This window comes from Tetrao urogallus, assembly GCF_951394365.1.
Source record: "Tetrao urogallus genome assembly, chromosome: Z".
Taxonomy (NCBI): Eukaryota; Metazoa; Chordata; class Aves; order Galliformes; family Phasianidae; genus Tetrao; species Tetrao urogallus.
The window spans coordinates 58,232,379-58,259,483 of record NC_136816.1 but is presented as its reverse complement, the minus strand read 5'-3'; the positions used below and the strand labels follow the sequence as shown (position 1 = coordinate 58,259,483).

The window sequence follows — 27,105 nt, the reverse complement described above, 5'->3', positions numbered from 1 at the left end:
GCCGGATGGATTGCACCCTAGAGTGTTGAGGGAGTTGGAGGATGTGGTTGCCAAGCCACTCTCCATCATTCTTTGGCAGTCCTGGCTAACCGAGGATGTCCCGGCAGGCTGGAGACTGGCAAATGTGACGCCCATCTTCAAAAAGGGCTGGAAAGGTGATCCTGGTAGCTACAGACCTGTCAGTCTCACCTCAGTGCCCGGGAAGGTTATGGAACGGATAATCTCGGGAGCCACCATGGACCAGTTAAAGGTCAACCAGGGGATCAGGCCCGGTCAGCATGGGTTTACGAATGGTAAAGCCTGTCTGACAAACCTGATTTCATTCTATGGCAAGGTGACCCGCTTAGTGGATGAGGGTAAGGCTGTCAATGTGGTTTACCTGGAGTTCAGTAAGGCCTTCAACACTGTCCCCCACAGCATTCTCATGGAGAAGCTGGCTGCCCATGGTTTGGATGGACGTACGCTCTGCTGGGTGAAACACTGGCTGGATGACCAGATCCAAAGAGCTGTGGCCAACAGAGCTAAATCCAGCTGGCAGCTGGTCACGAGTGGTGTCCCCCAGGGCTCGGTACTGGGGCAGCTTCTATTGGACATCTTTATTAATGATCTTGATGAGGGGATCGAGTGCACCCTCAGTAAGTTTGCAGATGACTCCTAGTTGGGGGGCAGTGTTGATCTTTCTGAGGGGAGAAGGGCACTACAGAGGGACCTGGATGGACTGGGTTGATGGGCCAAGGTTAACTCTACGTATTTCAACGGGGCCAAGTGTTGGGTTCTGCATTTTGGTCACAACAACCCCAGGCAACCCTACAGGCCTGGGGAAGAGTGGCTGGAAAGCTGCCTGATGGAAAGGGACCTTGGTGTATTGATGGACAGTTGGCTGAGTATGAGCCAGCAGTGTGCCCGGGTGGCCAAGAAGGCCCATGGCATCCTGGCTGGTATCAGGAATGGTGAGGTGAGCAGGACTAGGGAAGTCATCCTGCCCCTGTACTCGGCGCTGGTGAGGTCTCACCTCGAGTACTGTGTTCAGTTTTGGGCACCTCAGTACGCTGTACACAGTACACAGTGTACACAGTACACAGGACACTGAGGTGCTGGAGCAAGGCCGAAGAAGGGCAACAAGGCTTGTGAAGGGCTTGGAGAACACGGCCTACGAGGGGAGATCGAAGAAACTGGGGCTGTTTAGTCTGGGGAAAAGGAGGCTGAGGGGAGACCTTATTGCTCCCTTCCAGTACCTGAAAGGTGACTGCAGTGAGAGCAGGGGTGGTCTCTTCTCACTGGTGACAGGTGATGGGACGAGGGGAAATGGCCTCAAGTTGTGGCACGGGAGGTTTAGGCTGGATATTGGGAAAACTTCTTTACAGGAAGGATTGTTAAGCACTGGAATAGGCTTCCCAGGAGGTGGTTGAATCACCATCCTGGACGCATTTAAAAACCATTTGGATGTGGTGCTCAGGAACATGATTGTGGAGGGTTGTTAGAGTTAGGGCAGTATGGTTAGGTTGTGGTTGGACTCAGTGATCTTGAAGGTCTTTTCCAACCTGAGTGATTCTATGGTTCTGTGATTCACACTGCAATTAGAAGACAGATTGGATCCCGCCCAGAAGGGTTTCAGATATGCTTGCCCCTTTCATCTTTCTGGAAAACTTGAAAACTGGAAAACTGCATCAGATTTCTCACATCATGCAGGAAGCTAACATTTAGGCAAATCAATACTTAAATTGAACACAAGTGGGTCATCATTCTTGTCATATAAATGCTTGCAATGTATTAAAGTTACAAGGGCATCTTTACTTGAACTACATGCTTTTTATTTATTTAATATTTTTATTTCCTGACAGTGTTTCCTGCCCATACTTACTGAAAAGGAAATGTTCAACTGTTGGATTTGGATATTTATCTTGCTCTGTAGAAGATCTATAGCAGGTATGTTTCTTAATTACTAGCACTCATTTTGCCAATAGAAAATTTCCCATCAAGGATCCTTTGCCAAATGTAATTTTTAAGAGTTATTAATATGAAAACCAGAATATGTTAAACATAGGAGTTAGCAGGTGAGTAGGTAGTTTACAGTGTAGAGTGAAAGATTAACTTACATATGGTATTCTTGATCTCTCTTTGTGGTGTGCAAACTGTCATTGCTTTAAGTTTTTGTCTTTTTTTATTTTTAATATTTTAAAAGTTGCAATGTTAGCTGTTTACCTCTTGCGCAGGATGATGGAGGACACTGCATCCGGAAGTTGTATCACGGTTCAGTTCTTGTTGGGTTGTCAAGATTTAGCTTTGGTGATCTGCTGTAGTCCAAATTACTAACTTTGTAATACATGAGCATCCAAGAAGCAGTTAATGTCTGCTCTTTTAGATCTAGTTTACGTCAAATGTTAGTAATCATTACATGAATTTCTGAATAATAACATTATCCCTGATCTTAAAAGTCACAATAACAGTAACAATGTGTGAATGTTTTGGAGGTTTTTTTTTAATTAATTAATTAATTTTTTAGAAGTGTGGCAGTTCCATAGTCAGTTTAAGCTTGCACCAGTAACTATTGAAATTGCAGTGAATGTTGTATGGCTGGTTCTGAAGTGGTTAAGAAGCAGACCTGAATGGAAAACCACGGGCTTTTATTTTTCATCAGTATTCTGTAGGTTGCTCCAAAAGTAGTGCCTCCTACTTATTTCCATGGAAACTACAGCAGATACAGAACATGAAATGACACAGTTTGACAGAGCAAATTCTCAGCTGCAAAAATGCTTTTCAGTATAGTCACTAACAGTTGCTATACATTCTCAACGGCAAAGATATAGAAAATAATTCTTGCACACTACCTATATTAATATATATCACATAGGTGCCATCTGAGCATTTTATTTGAACTATATTTAAAAAAAAAAAACAATGAAATGATCTCTGGGCATATACTTCAGTAACAAAGTAAGTACTATATTTTCTCATTCTTTTAAGAGACTAGGTTATATGATAACTTTAATTTTGTTTTCAGATGAGAACTCTACTAGAGATGCTGACATTTTTCCTTCTTCTCCTGAAATTGAAAGAGGATCCACCCTGAAACTATTCTGTGTTCTTGGAAAACACTACACACCTCACAGGAACGCAAGCCACATCATCTGGAAATTGAATCGTGAATTAATTGCTCGAGAAAACTATAATATCGTCAATGAGACTGTATCTAGTATAACTATCAATAATTTCACTCACAACAAAGCACATGTGAAGTGCTTCATTAAGTACTTAGGGAAGGAACAACTTCTGGTTCACACTGAGGTTAAATCTGGATGTAAGTAGAAATACGGGGCAACTAATTTTAACATTTTTGAATAACTTCAAGAAATATTTTTAAAACAACTCCCCTCCCCTCCCCTGCCCTCCTTGTGGCATTGTAAGTCACTTATCTTCAATATCTCCTTTTTTTTCTCTAAACTAAAGCATGAAATTTCTGTCAAACCTTATTCATGCAAGTCCATAACCTCTCTGACCTAGTGTTTGGCCAGTTAAATCAATGCAAGCTTTCTCTTTTGTTTCTCATATCTAGCTTAGCCAACTTTAGATTTCTCCAGGGATGTTTTACTTTCTAATCTAGTGCTCCTAAAGCATTGTAGTCTCATCTGGAGAAGACTGAAGGGTAAATTAAATACTGGTTTTTCTAATTTATTGAACAGGTTAAGTCCAGGCTATGCTAACATCTGCATGGAGATCCCTTTCTAGTAAAGAATAAATGCAGAGAAGTAAATTTCTGGAATAAAGAACAGCAGAAAGTATTGCCTGTTTTCAAAGTTGAGTGTATCTTAAGCATGTTAGCAAAAGGGATATCTTTTGAAGAGCTATGTTAAATAGAATAGAGATGTATTATTTCAGAGAGAGAGCTTCTTATAGAGTTCATAGAACTCTCTTTTCAGCTAATTTATTGGAGATCTTTGTCTTCACTCCCATTTCTTCTGTTGACTGAAGAAGACTAGCTTCAACACAGATATCAAGAGGGTGTTGCATTTTTTTTTTATGAATGGCTTCAGACTATAAAGATTGCATTCCTTTGTGCTATCTTGCTTGGAAGAGTGGGAATCTGGAATTAGAGGGGTCTTTTCAGAGTTGTATTTATACATTTCTTGGGAAGTTAACTTTCTGAGGTCATGAGGACTTTTCAGATCAGCAGTTTTGATTGGGTATGTGGTAATGGGAAGGAATTAAGTGGAACTGTGTCTTTCAGAGGATGCCCTCTTTTTGTGAACTTTTAAATTGTTTCTTTGTTTTTCTGTTGCTGACTGGACTGGCATTTAGCTGTAGGTGTTTTGCAGAGGTTATACTTAGAGGTTCGGGCTGAAGTGCATATTGATTTGATGTAAATTTCTGTAATGCGTTAGTAGAAAAATTCTTTCAGATCCACTTAATTATGTACTTCTGAGAAGTAGCTGGGGCAAATTGCCTGGCTTTAGTTGGGAAGGAGAGTGGTTTTGGTTTTGTGAAGGGTTTTGAGGGCAATAAGAAATTCTTAAATTAAGTTCTATGCAAGTAATGTAGTGGTTTAGTGTAATCAGCCTGCCTACCAACATTTTAAGTTTTATTTTAAAATAATATAATATAATATAATATAATATAATATAATATAATATAATATATGAGAAATTTTTTTCCTTTGTCATTGTAGTTCCACCAGGCACACCAAGAAATATTTCCTGCATTTATGATGTTGATATTAAGCTTACCTGTAACTGGACTTCAGGAAGAGAAACAAATCTTGCAACAAGTTATACTCTTTACAGAAAAATGTAAGTATAGAATGTACCAGGAACTGGAGTGCTGGGGTGAGACCACTATCACAGAATCACAGAATCACCCGGGTTGGAAGGGACCTCAAGGATCATGTAGTTCCAACCCCCCTGCCTAGCAGGGCCACCAAACATACACATTTAGATCAGGTTGCCCAGGACCCCGTCCAACCTGGCCTTGAACACGTCCAAGGACGGGGCATCCACAACCTCCCTGGGCAGCCCGTTCCAGGGCCTAACCACTCTCCTTGTAAAGAACTAGTCGTGTGTCATCATTCTTCCCACGCCCCCATTTCCTGACTTTTGTTTAAAGTAAACTGAGAAGCATAGAAACATCATGTAGTTCAGAAGCATTTCTTAATGCAATTAATTTTGGGTTGGTAATGGTTGAAAAAACTTAGTACCTGATGCCATTTTGGTTCTCTGTGTGTAAGTAATGAGCATTTTCAACCTAATACTCAGTAGATTAGAAATGTTTACGTCAGAACTTAAACTCATTTGTTTCCTCAAGGTAACATTACTAATTAGAGAAAAGTTGAGTAAGCCTAAGTACAAACATCAGCTTTTAGGGTATCCCACTGGTGAAGTAGAATGGAAATTCTTTGTGCTTTTAGCTATCCTCATTTTGGGTGAGGAAAGAAGGTGTGTCCTTTCTCCGCTTTAAACAATTTCCTTGTTAAAACCATTGAATTCTCTGTTATTTTGTCTAGTGATAACAAGTACAGTTGTTTGTAATCATGTGTTACACTTAGAGATATTTTAAGGCTTATTAAGTAGCAGTTTTCAAGTGCTCTTCTTACTGGCAGCATTTTGTGCAATACAGTTATTACAAGCCAAGCCTTTCATCTGAATTGTTGTATAGATGCTGAAAATTTGCATAATTTACTCGTTTGCTTACCAAAATGTGCTTGGTATCTAGCAGCATCTATTGCAGGCTCGGCATGTTAAAATGACAATTACTGTGTCGTAAAGGTACCCTGAGCATTAAAAAAATATGTACAATTGATAACTGTTTATCTTTTCTAGTGATAAATTTGTAATTTCAAGGAAAAGTGCTGGGGAGAAGGAAGAAAAAAAAAAAAGCAGAACTGTGCAAATATAATGATGAGCCATTTGACAGTTTAATCTGGGAGTCTTTGAAGTCATAATGTTTTAATGATTGAAGGAAGAGTTGTCCTTCTTGGATTGCTTACATACAGGGATTTGCATTTACAAATATCACAGAATCACAGAGATGGGAGGGGACTTTGAAAGATCATCCAGTCCAATCCCCCTGCTGGAGCAGGAGCACCTGGATCAGGTCACACATGAATGCATCCAGGTGGGTTCTGAATGTCTCCAGAGAAGGAGACCCCGCAACCTCTCTGGGCAGCCTGCTCCAGTGTTCTGTTGCCCTCACCATGAAGAAATTTTTTCTCATATTTGTGTGGAACCTCCTTTGTTCCAGCAATCTCACACTTTTTTATGTTTTTATGACCCCATTATAAGAGCGTAAGTATTTGCTTCATTCAATTTCAGTTAAGTAGTGTTTAAAAGGTTACTTTTTCACAAATTACTGTGACAACTTGAAGTCAGTGTTGTTTCAAGGCAGATCTCAGATGCAGTTTTGAATGTGCCAGCAGATTTCATCTCAGACATACTTGTTAGTCTGTTTTTTAGAATAATACAGCTTGTTTTTGTTTGTGTTTAGTCAAACCTTTAGATAGTATGCTGGTATGAGTAATTTTCTGAAATTTTCTTGACAATTGGAAGGAGTTTTTACTTCATGTGAGTTGTGTTCTTTTAGTAAGTTATGCAAACATGTGTACCTTTTTAATTAAGTGATAAGGGAGGAAAAAGTCTGTAACTTTATTTCATTTCAGACTTGGCGTTTAAGTCTTTCACCTTTATTTCTGGTTTACTACTTCCAAATTTATTACTGCTTTTGGTGTTACTATGTTTGGTCACTTAGCTGATTATGTAAAACCGAAAACTGATGACAGCTATTGAAGGAAAATATCGGTACTGTTCCTTCCTGTATCTGCACATGTTCTTCTTTATCCACGTAGCGAATTGAATTGCAGAACTATTTCTTGTAAAATCTAACTACTGATTTTTTATGGGTCTTCCATATGACTACAAAGCACTTGTACAAGGGAGCAGACATCTATGGATGGAAACAGTTATTCCTGTTATGGAGAGGAGGATTGCTTCCTTTCCAAGCAGATATAGGCTGGGTGGGAAATGGCTTAAGAACAGCTTTGAGGAGAAGGTTTTGGGAGTGTTGGTTGATGGAAGATTCAACATGAGCCATATCCTGGGTTGCAGCTATAGAAGTATGTCCAACAGGTCAAAAGAGGTGATTCTGCCCCTCTACTCTGCTCTCGTGGGACCCCACCTGGAATACTACATCCAGTTCTGGGGCCCCGAGCACAAGAAGGACACGGAGCTGGTGGAGCAGGTGCAGAGGAGGTCCATAATGATCAGAAGTCTGGAGCATCTCCCCTATGAGGACAGGCTGAAAGTTGTGGGGCTTTTCAGCCTGGAGAATAGAAGACTCTGGGTAGACCTTATTGCGGCCTTCCAGTACCTGAAGGCAGCCTACAGGAAAGCTGAGGAGAGACTTTTTATAAGGGCATGTAGTGACAGGACAAGGAGAAATGGTTTTAAACTGGAAGAGGGTAGATTTAGACTAAATATTAGGAGGAAATTCTTTACTGAGAGGGTGGTGAGACACAGGAAGAGATTGCCCAGTGAGGTTGTGAATGCTCCCTCCCTGGAAGCATTCAAGGCCAGGCTGGATGTGGCTTTAACCAGCCTTATCTAGAGAGAGGTGTCCCAGCCTGTAGCAGGAATGTTGGAACTAGATGATCTTAAAAGTCCTTTCCAACATAAACCAGTCTGTGGTTCCTTTTACAGCGCTGCAAGCTTACGCTGTCTTAAAAGTATTCATTAAATACCTATCTGAGACTGTTTTTTGAGTTACACCAAGGATGTGCATAACTGGGACATAATATGAAGTCTTTAATACAGCTCTCATATATAAATTTTAATTTGTAGAATTTCTGTGTTGCTAGGTAAAATGAACCATTTTTTGTTAGCCTTACATCCTGTTCCGCTTACTTGAAAGCACATGCTGAAAAATCAGGAAAATGTGTCAAATTTCAGTTACCTTCTTTGAAATTGGCAGTGGTACAACTTGGCTTTTCTTTACACTGTGTTGAAAAGGTGTGGTTATCTCGTAACTTTGCAATGTGGGATGTGTTTTGAGCTGTATCTGCATACATATTTTTATAAAAGCTCTTAAGTGGACTTGCTTGATTATTTCACTGCTTTGATTCTTACCTAAAATAATAATAACATGTGAATTAAGTAATTTTTACTTTTTGTTGCTACTCCTTGAAAGTTGTCTTACTAATTTAATCTCTGTGGGCTATTCATATGCCTTATTTCTTGTTTTCATAGAGTGAGTGCAGAAACAGTGCAGTTATGAAACAGTATTTCTTGCACAAATGTATCACCTGAGGAAGTTTTCCTGGGTAAAGAAATTGTGCAACTTTGAAAACATAGAAGTAATAATTAAATCCTAACCTAACAATCAGTGAGAGTTATTATAAGAAAATGTTCTGGTGTATAACTCCTGTTATTTCTCCTGTTTTTCAATTTTTAGTATGAGTGTACAAGGTCCAATTATGCAGGAGATGAAGATCTCTGTCTGCCGAAGCAAAACTGAGTCATGTTCATTTCATTACCCAAATATTCCATTTGGTGATAATCTTTGTTTTCAAGTGAAAGCTGAAAATGTTTTGGGTGAAGCCTCCTCGGATTGTGTTCCTATAAATATGGAAGAAATAGGTAATTAAAAAAGAGTTAAATAAAAACAAAAACAAAATATATGTTGAACTAATGGCATCTTCCCCATTTATTTTTCTTTCTCTGTAAATACAGCTTAGAGAATCCTGGAACAAATTGTGTAAAGTAAATTAGTTTTAGTAGAATAAAACTCTACGAAAAAAATATTTCCATTATAAAGTTTTGAAATAATTCTTTAGATTTCAGTTAGTTTTGTATTGGTTTTCTTTTGAATGAGCAACTCATTTCAATTGCTAGTTAAAATTCGTAGAACAGTAGAATATCTAAAGTTGGAAGAGACCCAACTGGATCATTGAATCTAAGTCCTGACTCCACACTTGACTATCTAAAAGATTAAACTGTGAGATTGCAAAGTGTCTGAAATGAATGGCATCCGGTGTTTAATAAAATGCTTAATTCCTTTTAATTTTCTGAAAATTTGGATGCTTCCTGTTCAGTCAAGTGAATCTCCCCATATGTTTTAGCTGATTGTCTTTCTATGTAAAATTCTTTGAACTGTTAGGAAAAGACAGCAAATTTTAGCAATTTGTATTCATAATACAGAATACCTGGAATATCTAACTCCAGCAATATTTTAGCTGATGTCTGCAATAAAGCAAAAATTACTAAAGCATTTTTTAATCTATGAGTAAAGGCAATATACTAAAATTCTTTCCTACAATAACTGGTACGTGAACTGTTTGTGTTTTTGAGTAGTACTAGGTGTCAGTAGAGCGTCTGGCTGTAAATGAATGGTGATATTGTCATATCGCCAGATCTGCCTCTCGTTTATTCTACTATTCTACTTTCTGGTTAGGAATGTAAAAAAAAACACACGTTCTGCAGGTCTCGGGAGTTGTAGTACTATTTTGACTCCCTCTTCTTCTGTACTGCTTTCTCCTTTACTCATTCTGGTGTATGTATTCAAGATTTTGATCTCCGTAGAGTGAAGTCAGCATTGTCACTCTTTCCTGCATAATGTACATCCCTCTAAATACTTTCTTCTTCAGTGTGAGCGACAGGCTGCTGCGATGTGTTGGATTTGGTGGCTCTCTACGAGATGCTGGTGGGAAGAGCGGGTCTAGGATGAGTCCCAGTTATAAGGCTTGCCCTGAGCTGGATTTTGTGGAATATAAACAGCTAAACTACAATGATGTTATTTTTCTGCTCAAATCCTGTGTGTCAGATTCAGCTCCTCAGTGATTTTCAGGCGTGAAACAGCTGCTTGTACCACACTTAGCACACAGGAAGTTATGTGAGGTACAAGTTTTAGCTGTGGTAAAGAAATGTCCAGAAGAGCCAGTCCTAGAGTCAGTGTTAAGAACTCAAGAGGCTTAACAGTGCTGTTTCAGAGGAAACTACTGTAATTCTTTTATTTGTGTATTTTTGATGCAGCACTTCATCAGCTCTCCAGCCTTGTGTGCCTTTATGCCTTGTGTTCAGATTTGCTGTGGGTCCATGTTGCTTTCCACATGCTATATATCAGTCATCTCTCTTTTGTGTTTATCTGTCGTTTTGTCATTGTCTTCTTCACATTGCTCTTGCCCTGAAATCCTTTGTGAGAGAATTATTTCCCCATGTGCATTTAGAAATTGACCTCAGCAACTGAGCACCAGTTCTTTTCTTTTCCCTGCTGTTGTCTGTGAGAAGAGATTCTGGTATCTTCAGCACTGATACAGGTGGGAGAAACCTGTACATCTGTTTGAGAGTGAATTTGTTAGCTTTAATTACATGTAAAATCTCTTATAAAAAATTTCCCATATATAGAGTTGCATCTATAAAATGCACCATCATATGAATTCTCTGCTGGACTGTATGTAAGTGGAATAGTAGTTAAACTTCTTGGAAAACACATGGACCAGTTCTGATATTTATGTCTGCTTTTTCTTTTGTTTCTCCATTCTAGAGAGATTTCAACCTCCTGAAATACTTTCATTAAAAAAATATGCTGGTATAAAGCAGTTGCTTACAGTAACCTGGAAGATACCTGAGAAAAGTACACGCTTACTGGATGTAAAATGCCAGATTCGATACAGAAACTTGTATTCGAACTCATCGGTAAGCTGCTCTTGTTCTCTTTTGAATGTGGGCTCTGTAACTAATTTCATAATGCTATAAAAGGCTGACTATAAAAAAGATAAGAAGCAATTGGAAATGTGTACATACAGTGTGTAAAAAAACCATGTGTATTAATGAGCTAAAAAAAAAAAAGCAGCCTGTCTAAAACCTTATTAAATTTGGAATTTTGGAAATTTTGGAAAACAGTAAGATTGTGAATGGAATCATCACTTTCATACTGAGAAGCATGAAATAAGCCATCTGAAATAAGGCAAAGTCTAAATAATATTGTTTTTCCCTACAGCCGTCCTTCATTTAAGTGTCAGAAAGACAGACTCAGAAAAATAACCTACTTATTTTCTATCTTGCAAAATCTGTACTTTGGTATGCTTGAAAATTAATATATAAATTAGTTCATCTTAATCTGATTCATCTACTATGGTTGGAAGTAAATGTTGTTTTCATTTCCAGAATACAAAGCAAAACTCATATCTTGACTAGTTGTGTGTAACAGGCCATTCCTTTGCCATTCACAGAAATATCAGAAGTACAGTATGTATCAAATTGTATACTGACCAAAAGGAAAATTCATCCTAGACAATAAAACAACGAACTGAACGCATACCTAATTATCCTCCACTAAAATAACAAGATTTTATCATCATTTCCAATTGCTTCTTATCTTTTTTTTTTTACACACTGTATGTTCAATACTGGCAAAGAATAGAAAAAATAATCAGTGTAACTAATAGAAGTTCTTGGAGCTTGAAAGAAGCTCCTGACGCTGACATGTTTTTTAATTAGCATCTTAGCTGTTGGTCTTAGGATATAATTTCCTGAATGAACTGATGGACAGAATGGGTTTGGTTTATGGTGTATATTAGAAAGTTTATTTAAAAGATCTGTTCAGTATGTTCAGGTGATCTTTGCCTCATAAAGAATGTTTCCAGCTGTATCCAGGCTATTATGGTGATATTTAGCTCTAGCAATACTCAGTTGCTTCCCAGTTGTTAGGAACTACAGCTACCCAGCACCACCTCTACCAGCACAGCTGCCCAGCACAGCTGCCCTAGAACTTCTTGGGAGCTGCACGTGATTCAAGTCACATGTCAGTCAGTTCTGATCTACTTTAGGCTAAAGTTTTTCAGGAACCAGAGTTTTATGGGAAGAATGAAGATACTACACAAAAATTGAAATAAAAACCAAGTGATTTTGAATTTTGCAGGAGATGTGCAAAAGGCCAAAACTTCATCATGAGTATTTTAAAGCCAGGTCATGTGTCTGCATCCAATTTTATAGCTAACCATTTTTGTTTATGCATCAATTTCAGGAAATTGACACTGTTATGGTGGCTTCTGGAGAAGAGATATCAACACATAATCTCACAGGTCTGTGGGACTCCACAGAGTATTTGGTTGCCATTCGGTGTATTAGTGTTGAATCAAAACTCTGGAGTGACTGGTGTAAAGAGGAAACAGCAAGTACAGAAGAGAAAGGTAGGCCAACTATATAGTGTTTTTTTTTGTTGTTCGTTTGTTTTTCTTGAGGGTATACTTTGGAGCATTGTGAGTTAATAATAGAAAATTATTTTCAGCTAATCAATCTATTGAATTTATAATTCTGTTATTTAACCAGTACTAACGTGCATTTTAAATAAATACAGAAGAGGAAAGTAGAAAGAATGAAAGTAGAAGAAATGTATTTTGTAGAAATGTAGATTTAGAAGAAATGTAAATTTAATGGTTACATAGAATAAAATAACTAATAAGTAGAAAAAATAAATTGCCAGCTGTAAAACATGTTGTGGTTTAACCCTGGTAGGCAGAGTTAAACCTGCACCACACAGCTGATCGCTCACTTACCCTGTATCAGAGAAGGGGAGAGAATTGGAAAGGTAAGAGCAAGGCAGCTCAAGGGTTGACATTAAGACAATTTACTAGGTAAAGCCAAAGTTTTAGCAAAGCAAGCAAAACAACACAGAGAGATCATTCACAACTTCCCATCTTCCAGGACAGCAGGGCTCATAATGCATAACAGTTACTCGGGAATCATGAAAACATAGAATCTTAGAATATCCTGAGTTGGTAAGAAACCCACAAAGATGTCACTTCCTGTGCATGAGCGCGGGAGAAAGGGAGCAGACTCACAAATACTCCCAGTTAGATCAAGATAAAACAATATACAGAGGTGCACAATCATCAGTTTTAATGAGAATTGATGTATTACAATTATCCCCCATATAATATTGTCACTCTAACACTTAGAATCTATCTTAAGGCATGCGGCTAACTTAAGGAACTGAGATAAATCTCACTTAACAACTTTATGACTTAGCAATTTTGTAAGAGGTACGAGTTTTAAGAAGCCAAACCAATTCTCGCAGTTACTTAATAATTTTGTAAGAGGAAAAAAGTGAAAAGAGAAAACTGAGGAAAACAGAAAGAATGAGAGTTAAAGAGAGGTAGGAAAAGGCTGATCACCAGTCTGTTTTGAAGGTCTGTTCTGAGCTGGCAGCGGAGAAGGGATGCAGGGGGTGGTAGGGACTGAGCAATGTCCAGAGATTGCAGTCTCAAACTGGCAAACAGCAATGATGACCATGAAGATGACAACATGGGGCTCCTCAAGCATCCTTTAATGTGTGCTAGGTTAACCAGGACCACCCAATTCCTACATCTCAGAGCATTTTCCAGCAGCTTAGGACCATGACCACTGCCCTGAGGACTCCGTTCCAGCGCCTGACCTCCCTCTGCTGAAGAGCCTTTTCTTAACACCAAACCTGATCCTCCCTTGATGCAGCTCTACGCTTTTCCTGTCACTGTCTCCAGAAAGCAGAGCTCAATGCTGCGCTCTGCACCCTCTGAGGAGCTGCAGCTGCTATGAAGCCTCCCCATAGCTCCTCTTCTATGGGCTGAACAAACCCTGAGGCCTCAGCTGCTCCTCATACATCTTCTCCTCTAGACCCTTCTCCTTCTTTGTGGTCCTTCCTTGGAGATTGTCTGATAGCTTTGTCTTATATCATGGTGCTGAAACCTGTGCACTGTACTCAAGGTGAGTGAGGACAGATGCCATCATTCTGAGCATCCACTCCTTTGTTTCCTCTCTAGATTTTTTTGCTGAGCACAATGTCATATGGTATGAGGCATCCCTTTGACCAGTTATAACAACAGATTTCAGGATTTTTGTTGTTGTTTTTTAATAGCTCCTTCAGAAAAAGTGGATTTGTGGAGAGTAATTGAGTCTTCAACCCCATCTGGAAACAGATCCGTGTATCTTATGTGGAAGGTAAATACACTCTTTTGTTGCCATCAGAAAAACAAACGAACAACAACACCCTTCCTGAACCAAAGTAGAAGTGGAAAGGCTTTGATTTAGTGAGGGGTAGATTAATAGAGCTTTTCTGTAAATGCAGAAGAAGAGGTTTTCGTTGTGTTCAGATCACTAGAAAATCTGATTGAAAATCCTTGCAACTGATATTAAATAATGCAGTTTACTAATGCTGTGTTTAAATTCACATTTAAATTCAATAGTCTTTTAGTAAAACTAAATATTTATGTAATGAAATTACTGAAACAAATGACTAGGTTTATGTTGTAGTTTTCTCTAATGCTGCAGTGTAATTTTTGGATTTTCTGGTGATTTCAGGTACAGTTTTGTAAGATAACTTTTGATAGATGTTTTTAAGAACTACTCTCTTTCGTGATTTCCTAATGTATCTTCTTAGAGCAAAATATCGCTATAAAATACTTCAAAGGAAAAATTATCAGTATCTTTCTGGTGATAAAACATGCTAATTGTTTCTAGAGATGCTGTTTTGAAGTAGTGAGATGTTCTAAGAAACCTGTATTGAGAAGCAAGATGATGAACTGCTTGTGAGCTAGCATATATTTGCATTCTAATAACATCCCCCTAACTACCCTTTGCCATATTTTTTTAACATGGGTATTTTTTATTTATAGAGATTCTATATTCTTTAATAAGAATATAATTTTGATTATAAAGATAACACTGTGAAAAATTTACTAATACATTCTTTTAATAGCTGTTAAGCAACTTGCCACCCCATGGGAGAATTCTAGGCTACAAAATACAGTATTTTCCAGAAAATAATGCTGCACTTCAAATGACAGACTTCACTTCTGATAAGAAAATTACTTTATTTTTAAATGAAGAGGCATATATAATATCTCTTACTGCCTATAATTCTGCTGGAAATTCTCCTGCAGCTATTTTGAGGATTCCATCCACTGATGAAAAATGTAAGATTTTTTAATATTGCAATATATTTTTCTCATTACAAGCAAATGATATTCTTGAAATCTGCATAAGTTCTATTGTAGTGGAAGCAAAATCGTGCTAAGGACTTTTGTCTTTGAACCATATGTAGAGCCATATTATATGTAAGACTACGTAGTCTCTTAATTTTTACTGGAACAGTAGCGTTTCTTTTGTTGTATTTTGCTGTCAGGTACCATGTTTCTTGTGCAGAAGATTATTGTTGGGACTTTTGTTTTAATGTATCTTTGTTAAAATACCAGCATTTTCTGATGCATTATTATTTCTGTCGCGTTACTTTATTTTTGTTCAAATCCTGAATCTCCCAAATACATTTACAGCATCATCAAATTATACCTCACCATCTCCTAGACCATAAAATTGGTTACCTCAGGGCATTATTGCACCATGTATGATGTTATTCCCATTTTAATAGAAGTCCCTAACAGCAGTGGAGAGAGAAACATGCTTGTTTCATATACACCTCATTCTGTGCACTTCCGTGCACATTGTTCTTGAGCTCTTATGCTTAATTCAGGTATCTTTGTTAGCCTTGTATTGCAATATCCTGCAAACTACTTGTGGTCTGGGAGAAAGGTTGCAGTTGGCCCACTGGTGAATCACTTCTCCTACATCAGTTGTAGAAGTGCTTCTCTGGAATTGCACAATTGAATTCCAGTCTAATCAGAAAAGTTGGATATGCAGACATGTTGTCATCATGTCCTGGAGATTGCTGACTACTTCTCTGTCCACTTCCATATCCTTCAGTAAACATTTCTGGTTTTTTTTCCATGCTGTGTTTCTTCTTTCTATATACTCATATTTTAACTTTGTATTGCCAGGTCTTTTTTTTCCCCTTTTGCTTTCCTCACTTAAGTTTTCAGTCAGATTTCCATTAATTTTTCTACAGGCTGATAGTCTGCTTTTGCTTCACTGTCACTTAACAGTCTTGCTGACTTTCTTTACTTGTTTTCCTATTGCCATTTGATTCCCCAACGAAAACTTGCTTATCTGCACTAACTGTAATCAATAAGCTGTGAAATTTAGATCCTATAAGAGAAGGGCTCTTTGATTCTGTGTAAATTTCTTTACGTCTTGTCTTGATTATTTTTTTGGTCCCTCCCTCTTTTTCAATGTTATAGTTCTTATATGCTTCATTTTAAGGTATTTTTGATATATGTGCATGTAGTTGTAAAGTCAGTTTTTCTTAACCTTGGCTAAGTGATCTCAGATTGCTGTGACTGAATTGTTCTTGTGCAAACAGTTTCTACAAAGATAGAATTGATGACATTCTGTTACATTTTTAGCTTCTCAAATTATTGAAGCAGTGAGAACCTTTACAACAGAGGAAGAAGTGATTGTGGAATGGACAGTCTCTAAACCAGAAGTAACCGAGTATGTAGTTGAGTGGTATGAGGAAATGGAGACAGATCCTTTTAGTAGGTCATGGCAGTATATATCAAATTCTACAAAGTGGAAACCTAACAAAAGTACGTTCATTTACAAGTTACAGCTGTAATAATGGACAAAAATATGTATGCTTCTATGTACGTATAGATACTTATGTGTGTTTATTTGGATGAAGACAAGAAAGAACAATGAGGTTGAATTTGCAAGCAGCTATTTTGAAATTAACATTATTGTTCTGCTTTTTGTCAAGTGAATCCCTTTCATGTATGTGTTAACGTGTGCTTGAAAAAAAAAAAAAGTGAAAGAACAGAACATCTAACTTTCATTGGCTTTTAAATAAGTTAACAGGAATTGGTCATCTGCTTTCATATTGCCTCTGAGAGGCAATTCACTCTTGATCCTGAACCAGACTTCTGTACTTCAAGCCGTATCACATTAGGCACATAAAGCATAGGAACACTGATATTTGAAAGATAGCAATCCAGTATTGAAGGATTTGATTTCTTGCAGATTTACACAGACAAAATAATAACAGCCTTATTTTATGCTTTATTGAAATTGCTGCATGTTGTTCAACAGCAATTTTATCCCTCAAATTTTGACACAAGATTGTCTTTGTTCCTGTATAAATTAGACTACAGATGCCATGTTTTCACTGTCTTCTGGCCTGTGACAGATGCACAGTAGATCTAGCAGAATAATCTAGAGCAAAAATACTGAATTCAGAGATGGGAAAAGACTGTGTTTTCATGTGTTTTAGAGAGCAAAAGAATTTCAAAGAGAATTTTACTTCAAAATGAACAAGTGGAATGATGGGTCAACCTCTTTGTAAGGATAAGTGGCAGCTTCAAACCTAAGAAAGGTAGCAGTGACAATCCAGTAGTAAATAAGTTATCAATAAAATAAGTTATTAATAAAATACAGTTAAAGTTAAAAATAAAGTTAAATAAATAAGTTATTGCTTACTCATTTCTGAGGATTAGAGCTCACAAAGTTCTCCAGAGGAGGCAATCTGCAAATAGAGATACTTCCATTGCAGCTGCCATCCCTTAAATGAGAGGAGGGATGGAGCCAAGATCCACCCCTTCTAGTCGTACAGGTGAATTGCTTCCACTTGTGCTCTCAGGGCTGGCTGTGTTCCTTCACCAGGTATTCAATCACTGGTTCAGACTGTGGCCTAACAGCTCCCATATGCTGTCTTAAGTATCTTATAATCACCTTTGTATTGTGACCTAAGGTATTCATCAGAGGTTTCAGTGGCCTTATGATGTACTGACAAAACTGTGGCAAACCGTGAATGTTAATATCAGAGTGAGTGTGTTGTTACTGTGTGCTGTCTGTAGGTAATGACAGGCATCTTTCCTTTGTTTTTATTTTACAAACACAGGAGCAATTGTAAAAGTGTTTGAATTAGTACATGATATAGCTTGAATGTGACTTGGATTCTTATTTCTTTAGTTCTCCACTAGTGAACTTTAATAAACTCGAAAGTTGCTTTTGTTCATGTAAGGATCCTTCTGAGTTCTACATCTAGCAAGAAGAATTCCTGAAGTCTTCAGGAAGGAAGTACACTTCATTTTTCTAAAGTAAAAAGGAACACCTAGTTTGTTAATGAGTGCTTACCTTGCTTCTGAAATGTGTCTTACTGGCACAGATGACACTGCTGTATATAGTGTTTCTATATATGAAGCTAAGCTATAGTAAAACAAATTAAACAACAATCTCCTCAAAATAAAGTTCAAGAGCAGTACACATTTAGAACAAATTGACTTGACTCTTTACTCTTGACACTTATGCTGAAAATTGTGCTATTCTACAAATTACTGTAAGGAATAAATTGAACTTACAGGTGTTCTTAACTAACAAAGCGTCTTCCTCCTTAGCATAACTGGGACATTGTGGTTACCTTGAGACAAGTTACACTAGAAAAGTAGTGTAATTTGTCTGTTCAAGCCTAATTCTCTTATTTGTGGAATTCTTTTACAGATAACATGTGGGCCATCCTCATTTGTGTTGGGCTGTGATAAGTGTAAGAGACTGAAAAAGCAGTGGAAAGCTGATATATGGGTTTGTCTATAGAATCATACTCACTGAGTTTGAGGAGTGGCACAGGAAACCCCTAAGCTTCTCATAAAACCACAAATGAGTCCTCTCTGAGTTGATGAGTTATTTTAAGTAGAGAGGTGCATCCTGCTGATTACTTGGCATAACGTAATTTCCTGAGACTTGAGCTATGTTTTGAAGACTATAAAAGTCCAGTGCAGAGATTTCGTTTGTACGGTTGTGCTGTGAGTCAGGATGCATAGCGGTAAATCTACAGTCAGCACAACTGGATGATCAATGCACAGTTATGAGCTGGGGCTCAAAAAACAAAGCTCTTCTGCAGAGCAGCAAACCTAACTTATGAAATGGAAAATGTTCCTGAAATGATCAATTTATAATGATGATGTGAAAATAAAAATTTCTGCCAAAATCTCAAACTATTAGGGATGAGTAAGTGGCTTCATATATGGAAACTATATAAAGCTGAAGAATAATTACTTGTTCAATGTATTTCCTGTGAAAAATGATTCAGAATGCTGCTAATCTTACAAAATAGAATTCTTTCTGTTAAATGTTATAAGGAATACTTGAAATAATAAATATATTCTGTACTTGCAAAACTGTATATACGCATTTACTAACCTCCTAGGAAGACACCATGATTGAGTCTCCTTTAGTTGTATGTTATGTGCATTATGTGCATATTATATCTATGCAATTATTCCTTTTTTTTCTTTACAGAAAACTTTAAATCATTTGTATGCTACAACATGTCAGTGTATCCCATTGATGGAAATAAAGTAGCAGCTCCGTATTCCATACAAACTTTTATTCAAGAGAAAAGTATGTATTTCAAACCAATAATGTGAAAAGTAGTCTCTCTCTTAGGGTGTATTTTATTTGTGAAATTTGGTACTGGTGTTACTGAAGGAGAGAAGTGGATGATGAGGAAAATAGTACAGTGCTGCATGAATCCACTACTTCATTGTAAATTTTATGTACTGTATACAGAGTACATGGAAAGAGTACAGCTACAAACATGGAACAGTTGTGGGTTTCTCTTAAATGTTGCAGCTGCATTTAGATATATATTTTGGCTTTGTTTCAGTGATGCAAATGACTGTGCTACTTGTGCTTGTGAATGAGACATTCTTCTCACAGATTAAAGTAATAGTTTGAAAATCATGCTTATTGTTAGGTTTTATATTGTAATAGTGTATGTGATGTCCTGCATATAAAAGAAAGATAAGCAATGACATTTGTAGCTGAATAGAAACACAGATGAAATTGTGTGTGTGTGTGAAGATTTTTTTTATTAGTACAAGTTTAATGTGAATATGGTGATTTATACAGCCATCTGTAAGAGTGTAGTTTACTGATAATTTAAAGATTTCTGGAGAAAATTTTCTCTTGTTTGTGGATATAGACCTACATAAGTGTGCATGCACACATCGTACAATGCAGGATTAAACATTAATTACTAAAAAAAGATAAAAGAGTGCTGTGTGATGGAGTAACACTTATTAGCACAACTGTGATTTGAATGCTGTGATAACATTGAATGTTGGCAGACATTAGTTTTATAAAAATTGAAGCACAGCGAGCACTTTTCTTCAGAGTTGTGAGCTACCTCTCTACGATGTTGTGAGGACAGAGCCTGTTAGCAGTCTTGAGATATATGGATGCAGTAAGGCTAAGAAATGTGCAAAGATCAAAATAGACATGGGGATATATTATCAGAAGTAAACATTGGGAAGAGTGGGAAAAGTTAGGGGCTGTATCAGAGCACTCGTAAGACATTTACATTAGGTAGTGTTATTGGTATGAGTGAAATAGCATGTGGATAATGTTGACAGGTAGACTAACTCACTTCTTTTTCTAATTTACAATGTTCTGATGCAGAGCCATCAGAAGGCCCTGTGGCTGATACGGGTTTCCCAGGCAAAAATGAAGTTACAATAAAATGGAATGAGATTTCAAAAGATAAAAGAAATGGCTTTATCAACAACTACACAATATTTTATAAACCTGAAGGTGGAAAAGAATTGAGTAAGTATGCATCAAACGTCAAAGCTTTTGACTGGGTTATGACAATCTGCTCTCTGTAGTGAATAGCAAACTTTGTTCTTGTATGTCATAAATGTGTCTGAAAATACTGATATTAAATATGGCTTACATAAAGCTTACTATTTTTAGATTTAACTGAAACAAATAAGTATGCTAGTGAACATTCCTGGCTTTAGTACTGCATGTGTAGTCTTGTTCTGTTTCTTTATTGGTTTTGAACTTATTTTGTACAGCATTGCTTGATGTTAATAATTTTAATTTTTTTTTTTTTTTACTGCTAATGTACTACCCTTGGTGGTGCAGCCAGTTGTGTTAACCACTTTGTCCTTTGTGCTTCATTGAGGGTCCATCGTATGCAAATATGATGGATCTCAGCGTTAATTTGGTCAGAGTGTGATAGCATTATCATTCCTTTTCTCTTTCGAAGAGCAGGATGGATAGCAGCTCATATATTAGAGAGTTTTTGCAGCTTGTTCTCCATAATGTAAATAAATAAATAAATAAACAAATGAAATTTTTGCAAGGTTATGCCAAATCAGAAACTATTATTTGCTGTATACTTGTATACTTGTAGTTTTCCACTCTTGCATAAGTACTAGTCTTTCTTCATTTTAAATGCGTCTGTGATGACATATTTGAAGCCAGTTAAAGAAATCACAACAACTGGTAGAGGAGATAAAGTGCAGATGGAATACATTAATGAGGCACAGATCCTGTGCAAATTCATGGATTTAAAGTTCATGAGATTTCAGTGAGTTTGTAAGTTCCATACACGTCCTTGGAAGGATTCCTTCTGGAACAGTATGGTGGAATTTTTTTATTAGAACTATTTTTATAATAAAAGCAAAATAGTAAATGATAGTCACAGAGCTAAAATAAGCTGCCAAGAAAATTTTTCTTTAGACATATTTTTTTAGATTAATTTCTTCAAATGTGCTTAATGTTCTGTGGTTGATACAGCTTTCCTGCTATGTAGGCTGCCAGCATAACTTTTTGATTATGTTCTTGGTTTCACATATCACAAGTAGTATCCGTGCAAGTTTTCAATATAATTCTGTTTGAGACTTATACCAATAATTTCTGTAAAATCTTTTATGAGAAGTGTTTATGTGACCTAATTTTCTTCTTCCTGCTTGGTTTATTAAGAGTACTGTTGTATCACTCAATATTTTAGAAACAGTTCTTTTCCTTCTTTGCTTCAGACATTGCTGTTAGCAGATACCTAACATAATATTTTTTTAAATAACCTCAAACTAATAAATCTTGGCATGTCTTCACTTGCTTCTGGTTAACCAGTTCAGAGCCAAGGCACAAGCATTTGACAGTTTGTAAATTAGAAAGAAGCTGTGACAATTTCTGTCAGATTGAGCCTTCAATGTACAATTATTCTTGCCATGTTAATTTCTGAATGAGTTATGCCATATTAGTTACTGAATGTTTTGTGTGGGGTCATTCTCCCACACGCAGCTGTAACCAAAGCATAATGTGTAAGGCATTGGAAAGCTTCTCATGAGAAACAGACCATGTCTATTCTAAGGATTCAGATTAGCTTCTTAAAAAAACAGATTTAAATAGCAGCTCATGTAAGTTAATTTTGAAAGGCAAAACCTGGCTATAATGTTGTTTCTTTTAGGCTTTTCTGTTGTCACATTTGTTTGTCACATCTGAAAATAGAACTCTGAGTATGTGCCAAGGTGATCTCACTGATGGCTTTTTAACTCCAGGACTTCATTTTCCCCATCTTCATTTAGGGGAAACGTACTTTGTTTATTCTCAGGATATATTGCAACATATCTGTTACCCCAGTGGTTCTTAATTTGACTGAGTAACAATATACTGGCAAAGACTAAATTTACCAGAAAATGTTTTAATTCCATGTTATGAATGTATTCTTTATCAGTTCGTAGACATAAAATGTTAGGATATGTGCCCTGTCTAAAATACTTTTAAAGTAAAACATACCCATATTAATTCCAGTAATTGACAATGGAAAATTTGCTAATTTCCTCTGATTTTAGGGGAGGTGGTATCCAGGGCCAGTAGATTGCATTCTTTTGGATGATTGGTGTCTAGCTGCGTTGTTAGAAATACAGTCAAATTTTATGAGCTGCAGAAGCACAAATTTTAGCAGCTGTTTTAAAGTTTTAATTTCTTAGCCTGGATTCCAGAGCTTATGGAAATAGAAAAAACTGCTGTTTTGTGTGTTTACTGACATAAATCTTTTCCTTAAAAGATGAAACAGTGAACTCCGATGTGCTACAATACACGCTGAAGTCTTTACAGGCTAATACACAATACACGGTCTATATCATGGCAAGCAACAGAGCTGGTGGAACCAGTGGAGAGCCAAAAACATTCAAGACTTTAAAATTCAGTAAGTAGTTTTCCAGGTTAGTCACTACTATTTTGAAAGCAGTTCTGGGGGTAATAAATGTAGGATTCTTTTTGTTTAGATGTTTGTTAGAGTAACTTTTTAAATGGATATTAAAGCAAGTAAAAATGATTGACACGAACTGAATTTAACTTGATTTCACTGGAAATCTTTACAGACTTAAACTTTGAGACAAGTCAAAAAGCCATGGGTTTTTCTTTTTGCTGTCAATAAAACTGTGGAATGCTATAATTTTTTGTGGGATCAACATGTTATTTCCATGCCATCAGTTATGGGATAGAATGTCTTACAGTTGATCAGAAAGTAGATATTTCCATCCAAGATACTAGGTTTAGAATGACTATGCACTGAGTAACTTTTTTACTGTGGGGATTAATAAGATGATTGTGAGCAGAAAATCAGATACTTTCTCTCTTCTGCTTCTGGAGGAATGTTTTCCACACATGCATGTGTGTATACGTATATATAGTTGCATATAGTCACAGTGAAATACGTATATGCATGTACGTGTGAACTGAAATATGAAGAAAGTACATTAGTTGCCTTTGAACAGGGTATGAGATGTGAAGCCAATTTTATTTTCTGCCTGCTAAATTCTTCTGCTACTTTGCCACTCACATACAAGATAGGTTAGGCTGTGCTGAATTCTGATCTCTGTTGCTGTCTGTACCTGCCTCTGGTAGGTACTTGGAAGCTAGCTCAGAAATCTGTATAGTATGTTTCAATCAGTAGAATAACTGTATTTTAAGCATATTTAAAACCCATGTCTGGCACTGTATGTAAAATTTATCCAGTAGTAACAAGTGGCAGTGTCACTATACAGTGGTTTTAGGTTACTCGAAAACATCAAGTACCCAGAAATGTATTAGGCTTTTCATCCTGGATGACAGTCAGTAGTTGGCACTCGCACAGGACTAAACAACCTGATTCTGATCTCTGTGTTGGACAGGGTGAGCTGGTCCACTCCAGGCTGGATTATTGTGTAATGCTATTTTTTTTTTCTTCTTTTTCTGTCTGAGTAGTTGGAGGAAAAATGCTCAACTTTTCACACATTGTACTGTGGGTACTATTCAGTATTCTGAGTAATTTTGATTAATTTTGGCAAAGCTCTTTACAGTGCTGCTAACCAGGTGACTTTGATGTAGAAAATCAGCTGTTTTGTTGAATACAGGAAGAAATGATGACCATCTGTTTTTTCCTCTAAAGATAAAGAAGATGTTATTTTCATTGCTCTACCAGTTGGATTAAGCATGTTGTTTCTGGTAGGCCTTTGGATAACCTGCATTATGAAAAAGCGGCTGTAAGTACATTTTCTGTCTTCTAAATTTGAATCTAGTCAATATATTTTAAATTATAAAAAGGAAGTTTTTATTTATTTTCAAAATGCTTCCGTGTTGGTTTTCATACCAGTGTCAAATTAGGAAAGTATAGCTGGCAGATGGAGTAACAAATAACTGAGCTTACAGATTATCTTGTAACACCAGTTAATATGCTATAGACCAAAAGTAAATATTAATTTCAGAAAGTGCATTTAAAAAACAAAAAGAGAGAGAGAGATGGATTTGGTGCTCTGTATCAGTCTATGGAAAATGCTATATGCTAGTTGCAGTTTTGTGGTCTCTCAAGTGAGAAAAGTATAATTTAATTCATGTGTTGAAATAATAATAATTAAGAAAGTTTCCCATACACTCAGTATATGTCATGCAAGCACACCACTAAAACACATTTTACTTAAGCTGTATTGCTGATCTTAGCTATGCTAGTATTACTTTGGTTAGTTTATATACACTTTCCTTGCACTGTAAATAAACTAAAAAAATTGATCATGTGAAAGCATTTGTATGCTTGATCCATGAATTTGAATCCATATTTATATATGATCTGTAATTCGTTTATCTACTGTCAGAGAAGCCCCCAGCCAGATTTCAGATTTCTCAGAAGTCAGGGATACAATATCCCAGAGATGGCTGTGAGGATTTGCTAAGGTTAAAAATGTATTTTTCTTTAGCCTGAAGAATGACTTGGTTGTTTGGACAAAGCTTAATAATAAGCTTAACAGTAACAACTCTTTTGGAAGGTTTTAAGATATGAAAACTTCTAAAGAGATATGTTGGTAGATAGATAAACATAGTATGTAGTTGTAAGTACATTTGGTGTGATAACTGCGATTTCCAGCAGTTTCACATCTTCATCTGCATTGTTTATTCTGATTTTTCATAAAAGAAAGAAACTACACTTTTATCCCAGAGAATGCTTTGAGATGCAATTTAGTGTTCATATTCTGCTGTGGGTCAAGTTGTGATGTGAAAAGTCAAGCTCAGGCCAAGTTTTGATTCACTTAAACATAATATGAATTGACTATTTTCTTTCTTGTCTACTACTCCATGGACTATAAGGTACTGCTTCACTTAAAGCTGTTCTAAATCTGCTGTTAAAATAAGAACTCAGTGTTGCTTTTGTGTGGTATATTGCTTTAGACACTGTCAGTAGATTGTAATTTAGTTGATTTGGAATTTTCTTCTGAAGAACTACCAAAACAAAACCACAACAGTTTTTGTATATGGCCTTGTTTTGGGATGTTATTATTTAGCGTATTGTATGATCAGAAAATTGACTGCTGTGCATTAACCATTAATTCTGCGGTCTCTGTAGATTTAAAAAAAATCTATTTTTTTCAACATTGACTAAACATCCTTTTTAATGACAGGTTTAAAAAGGTTTGCTGGCCTGATGTCCCCAATCCTGCAGAGAGCGTTGCAGTGCAGTGGCCTGTTGACGCAGCTATGGTAACACATGTGGTTTTATTTATTAAAGAGGGAATCAAATGTGCAGAAGACAAGCACTTGTGACAGTTGTTTTCTAACTATAACCATTGACTGAAATCTCCACATCTTCATATTTCCTCCATTCTCCACAAAAAATGTAGTGCAGCATATACTCAAAATTGATAATCCATCTTTTCAATTGTTTGCATATATCCTCACTGATGTTTTTATACTTTTATACTTTATATTTGAATGGAGTTGATCAAGATTCAATAGCAAGCGTAATCTATGAATTTTAAATTTTGTCCATACACTAGTTGGTTAGAGTGGGAAACAGTGTATGTTCGTTCAGAGCATGAAGTGAAAGTATTTAGCAAATGGATAGAATAACATTGTCTTTTTTTAAATACTCATTCACATTTAACTGCATGTGCTGGGATGCACTTAAACCAGCAATATTTCATATATTATATAGTCTTCTGATAATTTATCTATCTCTATGTAACTTTCAAATTGATACCTTTATACTGACAGAATAATTCATTTTCAAAGGCAGTGGCGTGTGAGGACAAAACCAAAGGCCTGGAAAACATCAGTGTTTTGGAAGATTGTTTTCCTGAAGAAGAACATGAAGGATCACTACTAATGGATTGTGAAAAATGTGTTTCTGGAAGTACTGACATTAATACAAATGAGGCACAGAATATCTCTGAGTACAAATTAACTCCGCTAAATAGTGAGGGAAGGATACTCAACAACGAAGAACAGGAAGTTGCTAAGCACCTTTCACCATCCATGCCTTACATAATCACTGATCAAGATTTCAAAAGTCAAATACATTCAGCTTTGATACCATCCAAGAAACTTCAACCCATCAAAATGCTGGAGGATGATTTATGTGATTCCCAACAGATCTCAATTAAAAATGAAGAAAATGATAATGAAGAAGTTTTAAACAGAGAAGGTTTCAGTGGAAAAAGCCTGTTCAATCCATACCTTAGAAATTCTGTTAAAACAAGAGAATTTCTTGTTTCTGAGAATTTCTCAGAACACAGCAAGAATGAACCCAAAAGCCAGGCAACTTTTTTACCTGGACTTCGACAAAATGTTGTAGGACAATCCTATATAACATTGGACATGGTTGGGCTGGCAACCGCTCATTAGCAGAGGAAATAATTCCTTGTGAAGTCCCAGCCTGGTAGCACTGCTTTTGTATGTGTTTCCTGGGTGGTCGTGGTTACCTCCTATGAAATTAGCCTATTACCTTCAACAGCTGTGTGGTAATGAACATACTGTATTTATTCCTGTGAAGCTTCACTTTCAGAGTTGCTGTGGATTTTTTATTTTTTTATTTTTTTAAACCACAGAAATGTGTCAGCAGTAAGGCAAAGGACGTAGCTTTTCTTAGTTCTTCGTTTTGATTTTCCCTTTGAGAACACCAAGCAGTGCAAGTAGCTTGCTGCTTTCCCCCTCGGCAACCAGT

General features: G+C 36.7%; 1 protein-coding gene across 1 annotated transcript; it reads left to right on the top strand.

Moving 5' to 3' along the window:
* Positions 1–1,871: 1,871 nt before the first annotated feature.
* On the top strand, positions 1,872–26,786 carry IL31RA (interleukin 31 receptor A; the record flags this gene model as incomplete). The annotated part of the gene is made up of 15 exons (XM_079548719.1): positions 1,872–1,926; positions 3,002–3,298; positions 4,664–4,784; positions 8,434–8,618; positions 10,522–10,673; positions 12,004–12,169; positions 13,873–13,955; positions 14,713–14,929; positions 16,253–16,435; positions 19,140–19,241; positions 20,301–20,447; positions 22,699–22,839; positions 24,064–24,157; positions 25,565–25,643; positions 26,157–26,786. 15 exons carry the CDS (start codon positions 1,872–1,874, stop codon positions 26,784–26,786), a joined length of 2,652 nt encoding a protein of 883 aa, XP_079404845.1.
* Positions 26,787–27,105: the final 319 nt, after the last annotated feature.